This window comes from Melanostigma gelatinosum, assembly GCF_949748355.1.
Source record: "Melanostigma gelatinosum genome assembly, chromosome: 17".
Taxonomy (NCBI): domain Eukaryota; kingdom Metazoa; phylum Chordata; class Actinopteri; order Perciformes; family Zoarcidae; genus Melanostigma; species Melanostigma gelatinosum.
The window spans coordinates 11,263,003-11,270,927 of record NC_136650.1 but is presented as its reverse complement, the minus strand read 5'-3'; the positions used below and the strand labels follow the sequence as shown (position 1 = coordinate 11,270,927).

General features: G+C 43.1%; 1 protein-coding gene across 1 annotated transcript; it reads left to right on the top strand.

Moving 5' to 3' along the window:
* Window positions 1-1,523: 1,523 nt before the first annotated feature.
* On the top strand, window positions 1,524-7,258 carry LOC306791818 (zinc finger protein 516-like; the record flags this gene model as incomplete). Its single annotated transcript, XM_079288706.1, has 4 exons — window positions 1,524-2,853; window positions 3,822-5,111; window positions 5,284-5,348; window positions 7,208-7,258. The coding sequence occupies 4 exons, from the start codon at window positions 1,524-1,526 to the stop codon at window positions 7,256-7,258; spliced, it is 2,736 nt and encodes a 911-aa protein (XP_079144832.1).
* Window positions 7,259-7,925: the final 667 nt, after the last annotated feature.

Below are 7,925 nucleotides of genomic sequence, written 5' to 3'. Positions count from 1 at the left end.
TGTGTGCCACTCCAACAAATAGTCATGTTTGCCCAGAGGAACATGTTGAACCACACCAGACCCCCGTCTGTACCATGCATCGTTTCTCATGTAGAGAGCAAAAAAATAAATATGGACCTTGTTACGGATACCCACGATTTTATGCAAGCACTTGCCCCAGAATTAGGGCCTGTGTCTGTATGCGAGCTTCTGAAATGAAGTTTGCTGATGATGGATTATTGATCGTGAATTAGAGTGGACTGCCCCCTTAGGGCTCATCCTTGTTGGCCAGGAATGAATACATCTCTTCATGCTTCACCTCACACACTCAATTTAGGCATAGGAAACCAAAGACCGACACGAACGCATGTTGAGACACTGACCCGCGGTCTAATACGCACAGACAGGCGTCGCTCATCCACTGCGGGACAAAGGTTGTTCTAAAATCAGTGTGATGCAAATTTCCTCAGTGGGCTGTCCCTCCGGTTTGTTGTTTTTTACACACACACACACACACACACACACACACACACACACACACACACTAGAGGAAACCACCTTAAATGTAAGCAACCTCTGCCTAGTCTCTGAATCTCTGGATGTTTTCTGTGTAACTACGAAAAAGCAATAGAAAAGAAAAGACATTATTTTGGTTGACAGAAAGAGTCACCACTCTTCTGGCAGTTCTTTGATTCGGGAAGACAAAGAAGCGTCACCAATTTATAATTGAAATATCATCCACAGTCTACAGCTTTTATCTCTATAGAACGTTTACTGGAACCACTTTATTCAATGTTGTAAATCCTTGATTCTTGAAGAATTTTAAACCATAGTCGTTAAAGTATCTAAAACTAAGCAGCCTAACAGTTTGGTGCTCATAGCTCCAGCTTTTACAGATATTACCAAAGTGTGGCACATATTGCCTCAAGGATATGTTTAGGTTTTGTAGGTTGTACGCATTTTGCTGTTGTTTGGGGGGTTTCATCAGTTTTATTAGTCTTATTGTTTTTTTTACTGTTGAATGTGAAGATTGCCTTTTTTATCTGTTTTTTTTTTTTCTTGGTTTATGTATTCAATGTGCTGAGTACTGGATGTATGCTCTGTGAAGCAGTTCAATTAAACCCCAAAACATTTGGAAACAAGGAAGTAAATAGATAACTGTGATAAAATAATAATGTTTTGGGGGGGAATTCATTGTCATTGAAAATCGATTTGGCTCAGTCATATTACTATTTTAATAATTGTATTACCGTATATATAATCATTTTGGCAATAATATTTTTTTACTGACCTTTTTCTATGTAATTTGTGAATTTGGATCATAAGTGTAATTATAACAAGCCTAATTTAAAATCTTTTGCTGTTTTCTCCAGGTATTCTTGCCATAAGTATGCAACGTGAAAAATAATATCAGGATGGACACTAAAGCTGTGACGTTTTTTACACCTATTCTGAGAACTCACTAACTTTCGGAAGACAAACTTCGCACAGTCAGAAGATTTAATACTCGGCTGTGTTTTTTGACCGGTGCTCCAGGAAACGTAATGGAGACAGAAGAGAGGGAGGATGAATCACAAAAGCTCACCGCAAACATAAAGACGGAGGCGGTGGACGAGACCTCTGGCCACACCTGTGGGGTGTGCGGCCGCAGCTTCCCTCTTCTCAGCTCGCTGTCGCAGCACATGAGACGACACACGCGGGAGAAGCCGTACAAGTGTCCGTACTGTGAGCACAGGACGGCCCAGAAGGGCAGTCTGAAGGCCCACATTCGAAGCCATAAACTAGGCCTGTTCAGCCATAACCCTAGTGACAAGGGAGGGGGCGGGGATCAAGAGCAGAAAGATAACTCCGAGACACCCGACCCTCCTGAAATTGTCAGCACATCCGACAAGGCTCACAATGTCAACAGGAAAGTGAAGAAGAAAGGAACAAAGAAAAAAGTTAAGGGTAAAGATGCGATTGAGGTCAGCGGGGCTGACGACGGGTCCTGTACCTGCAGCATTTGTGGCCAGGTTTACCCTCAGATACTTCTCCTTAAAGCCCACATGAAAAGGCACTGCAATCTACAGGATCATGGCTGCCGGATTTGCGGACGCCGTTTCCGCCAGGCATGGTTCCTCCAAAGTCATATGCGCATTCACCGGGTCAAAGCCCAGCTACGAGGTGGCAAAAGCAACGAGCCGCCTGCCACCATCAACGGAGTTCCTCAGGACTCGGCGTCGCTGACCAATGAAGAGTGCCTCTTTGAGCTCTGTGCTGGCTGCGGTAACTTCTTCTCTGACCGCAAGACATTACGAATACATGAGAAGCTACATAAACCGGCACACAGCCGCTCTCAGACGCCACAGGAAGACATCGACGCCTCCGAGCCGCACGTTGATAAGAAGCATTTTCTGGAAAGCCTGAACCTCACGTGTGCTGGACCGAGGGAAACGTCTGAGGACAAGAGCCTGGGCAGGCGAATTCCAGAGCTGGATCCAATTTGTAGTTACCAAGCGTGGCAGCTGGCCACAAGGGGACGACTAGTGGAGGCCACCGAGAAATGTCTGGGATGGGAGGAGAGGCGGGCAGATGCTGAGGTGGCGTACGACACAGAAAAGGGCGAGTATGTACCGAGGAAGCAGGAGAAGAAGAGGAAGCAAATAGACACCTCCAGCTCCAACGTGAAGAAGATTAAGGGTGAAACGGGCCTTGATCACTCGTCGAACAGCCTGGCTCACACTAAAGGTGCTGACAAGAGGATTTCTCAGAAAGACCGTATCTTGTTAAACGGACTTGGTCACGCGTTTTACGAGGCACTGCAGAGCAAGAAAGTCAAAGATGTTCACCTCACACCCAGACACAACAGCAGCAGCAGGAGTCAGGACCAGGAGGGTAAGCCATGTACACCACACTACACCATCTGTGCTGCCGTTTGGATAAGACAGCAATTCAAAAAGTGCTGACGGCAGTTGCTTTCTATTGAATATTGCATCCTTTTTATTTAAATTAAGATATCAAAGGTTGTGTTTGTGGACATGCAGACGTGCCACTTCAATATAGACTGTTCTGATATGACTGAAAGAGAAGTCATCAATGTGAAAATTCAACATTTAACATTGTACTGTGGAAAAGGGAGACATATAGTGAATTCATAACTGAATTACAGCAACTGTAAATGCAAAAAGATTTTGCGAATGCACATCCATTCAGGCGATGCCACCTAGGCTTCAGAACAGTCTTTACGGGCTTATTAAGTTTCATTTAACACTTGGGACGGCTTTAATTACAGCGCAGGTGCCGATTTATGAAAATAATATTTTTGATTTGGCAATTAGAAATCAGTGTCCTTCATATTGACAAAGAACACTTTGCTGTGGTTGTGGAGAATAAAAATCCTGCTTTTGTGTCAGGTAACACATGTTAAACCTAGCCTATTGCCAAATAAAAACCTAAAATCTTATTTTGTTCAACTAGATTTAGATCTGTTGCTGCTTGAACAATTTGTGTTTACGATTAAGATAACAATCACTTTGCGTTTTAGTTAAATGAACTTCTTTTAATTTAGAATCTTGAAAGCAACTGAAACATTCATGATGAGACTGAGATGTATATGTCTCTCAAAGGTTCATTAAAATTGGTCAAAACCTGCCACATCAGTGTCATTATATATATACTTTATAACAGATGTTTATTCCATTATGAAACTTAGTATGGTTTCTATGGTCTGTCCATAAGCCAATGTGACTTTTAACAATGCTTTTCTTGCTAATGTAATCATGCTGGTGGCTATGTTGTATACATACACCACTTAAATACATCAGGTACAACCTTTACATTCCTTCTTCTGCTCTTACCTGCAGATAACAAAGCATACCTCTGCGAGCACTGTGATTTCCACACTGCCGACGCCTCACTACTCAGGTCTCACCTGCACAAGCAGCACCAGGACGTCCTGGGTCCCTCCAGCAAACACAGCACCGTTCTGGACAACGGCAACCAGAGTGGTTCCAAAGCCTCACGATACATGGACTACCTCAGAAACAGGAGTTTGTTGCTCAGTCAGCCATACTGGAATCCTTACACATGTCCACCTGGCCCGGGGTCAGCAGAATCCAACATTAAAACGGAGAAGTCAAATGGTACTGAGGTCAAAGGGCAGGGACAAACTACTACCGATGCTGGAAGTCTTCTTAATCTGTCTTCATTACCCGTACGTGAAGGAGAAGGCCCCGTAAGTGATCCAATAAAGACAGAGGGTCTGGTACGACATCAGTGCCCATACTGCTCCCACACTACCAACTACCCAGAAGTCCTGTGGATCCACCAGCGGGTTGCACACAGGGTGGACGGCAGCAGCTCCATGGCGCCAAAGTGGGCACCCTGCATGAACAGCAACAAGAGTCCGAAGGCAGGTGCTGCCCAGTGGAGACGCACCGGGCCTCCACCGTTCCTCGAAGGCAAGGACTGCCCTGCTTTACCTGCTCCAACAACTCAGCGCACACAGCCTCCAGGTTTGACAACCAGCACCAGCAGCACCAGCAGAAGCAGTAAGCACTCAGTTGCCAAGAACCAATCCGGCGTCCCAAAGTCCAAGCATCAGTCTAAGGACTCGCGCTCTTCAGATGGGACACAGTCTAGTGGGAGGATGGGACTCCTACCTCAAAAGAAGTCTGGTGAACATAACCGGGCAGAGAAGGGGGGGAGTAAAAGCTCCAGCACTAAAGCTACTTCATCGAGCAGTAGTGTGGCCAGCAAGAGCTCCCCTAGTTTCCAGCCTACAAACAGCCCCAAGCACAGAAGCCACAGAGCCGCGGTGGAGGGACACTTCCCACAGGAGGGTTTGGGATTCATGCTGGCCAGAAATCATGGCGGGACTTCATCCAACGTTTCCGCAGATAGACCCCATCCCCGAAGGCAGTCGTGCGACTCCTCTTCGGGTCCTAAGGTTCCTGATCTGTGGGCTGCCATGAACATGTGGGGTCACAAAGCGTATTTATTGCCGGTCCATTTTGCTCAGGTAAAGAACGAATCGACAGGAGAAATGCCAATGGACATTGATATTTTGAGTCTGTTGAAAAACTACAGTCCCCATGATCTGGCTGCTCTTTACCAGCACTGGGGGTTTGTTGATCCCAGGATTGATCCACAAGGTGAGGAGGAGCTTTGCTTTTCTGTTAGATTGATTGTAAATGGGCTGATTAATGTTCTGATGTTTTACAACGGAGGAGGATTGGTGGTCAGCAGTAGGACTTCATCAGAATCAGAATGTGACTTGACCATGACAATTGTTTACATGCTCTTTTTATACTCCTGTTGTTCCAGCAATGTTGCAGTTAAATGGAAATTTGGGCAAAGAAGTCCACTCCGCCTCTGAAGCTTCCAAACAAGTATGTTTTCTTCGATATTGTACTTTTGATAGAAGTTATCCGCTCGTCTTCAGCCTACAGACAAGTCATGGACTTTATTTCTTGTAAAATGACTATTTATATTATGCATGCATATTTATATTTACAATTGAATACAACAGAATTACAACAGAATTGAACAGATAAGCCTGTTTTACTGCTGTCAGGGTTTCCTGCAGTGTTATGTCGTGGAAGTGAGTAAAGACTACCTTCACTACACTTAAGGAAATTAATAAATGCCATACACTGGATGAGTGTGGCAACATTTAGTAACTTAAGTGATGTACAGAAACATCACTCATGTAAATAAACCTTTATCCCCATCAGAAAGCATTATTTCTTACATTTTACCACATCTAGTGTCATTTGATCATTTGGTAAAGAAAATGCTCGTTAGTCAGTGGTGGAACAATGCTTTTTGAGATTTTTCTGGAAAAGTTGAACTCTAATTTTCTAAAATGAAGTCCCTTTCTCCCTCACATGTATGCAGTATAGCTTCACCAACGGTGTGTGTGCTTGTTCTTGTGTGTGTCTGTACCTCGTCTGCGTCTGAATACAGTCCGTCACTTCTGTGCATCTGCGGATTTTCATTTCATTTGCGTGCGTGCTCGTCTTTTCCTTCATCGTTTCCGTAAGAGAGGCTGACAGGGATGAGGCAAAGAAATGATAAAGAAACATTGTTGTCCCCCTCGGGGTAAAACTCAACCAGCATCTCCATATGGTGTGTCATCGGCCTGTCAGTCAGGCCTACCCTGATGCTGCCTACAACTGTTCTTGCTTTCTCCTCTTTCCCCCTAGAGTAATATGTGGGCAACTTTTTAAACACTAAAGATTGGCAATTGCAATGTCCGTAGGTGTGAGGAATTACAAATTAGATGCAACTAATATGGATAACACTGTGTGGGCAGGAGAACATATTTTGTGCTATAATAGCTTGCCAAAGTATGAAAGATTGTGTTATTTCTTCGTTGTTTCTTTGTCTTCTGGTCTTTAAACACTTATTTTTAAGAAGGAACCAGCTTCACTCTGTTCATGATAGGAGCAACATGAAGCCTTTTTATGCGCAGCTTTACTGGACATTACGGATGCCTTGTATGTCCACCAATACAGAAACTACTGCATAAAATATAGCATAGTGTGATAAGTCCTGCTCTAGACATCATATCATCAGACATGTGATTATAATCAAAGTGTAGAGGTATTAACACACACTGTAATATCCCCAAACTGGTTATTTATATGGTGTTTCATATCGGGCACCATCTCTAATTGGACATAAAACATATGTAAAGTAAAATATGGTTGCTAGTTCGTACTGGATAAAACAATCAGCCAGTGATGATGAAATGCACATCTCGTTTAGCAAATCTTAGGAGACAACTAATGCATGTTATTTGGTCATTATTAAAAGAAGTTAGTTATTCACTAATTGAAAAATACTTGCTGTAAAAATATATAGCAAAAGTACAAGACTAAACCTTGATGCAATGCTAAATTACCTTTCGCTGTACATTTTAAATAAATAACAAAAGATATGTTATCATTCTAGAATAAAAACTAACAAACATACCTACCTACCTAACAGCAAGTGGCTGTTGTGAACAAAATACAACTTATAAATGGTGTTATAAATTGTCTGATTAAAAAAATGATCTTCAGATCGCATTGTTGCCCTTTAGACGTGTATAAGTGTCAACATGTCAGTCCTTGGTTATGCACTGCGCGGCCATTTATCGATAACGTAACCGTGTGCATATACACTACTTGCACACGCGCACACATTCCGTCTCAGTGTTGTCAGATCAGATCTAACTGGTGTGCCTCCTATTTGTCTCCTCCAGCTCAACAGCCGCTCCACTTCCTCCTCAGGGTCTCTTCATAAAGGAACGTGAAGTTACACCGTGTTCCTGTTTGCTTCCAGCCCGCATGGTAGGGCAGAACAAAAGAGGCCCGCTGTTCTTCAAAGGAAGCAGCCATAACTCCTACAGGACTGAGTCACTGGATGATGCAGAACATATGCAATGCAATGAGGTGGACTCCTATTTTGTAATATGGTTGTTGAATTTGTGTTTCGCATGTTGTTGTTTTTTGTTTGTTAAGAGTGTAGATATGTTAGTTACCAAAACACACATGAAGATATGTTCTCTGGACATGAGGTAGAACAGTTTGAGATTTTTGTCGGGGGGGGGGGGAATGAAATGTTAAGCTACTTTCGCGAAAGGATAAAGACAACATTATATTGGCTAAAGGAGCACAGATATAGTAAAAAAAACAATACATTTAAAAACACAGGATGCCAGTAGAAACAGTCCGAAGCTGTGAAGTGAACATCACAATTACCTCTCTCTATGCCGTACGTTTCAGTTTGTTGTTTTAACGGAGCTTACATGGGTGTGAAATGGCATTTTTTTGTTTTTTGTTTTAAGGTTAGTTCCATATTTGATTGTCTCAACATTCTGTTTATTGTCACTTTCAATGTTAAGCTCATATTTACATAATTAGAGCGAGAACTGACCAGAATCCAGGCTTTAACACCGTTAGCTCATAGCCCCACACACA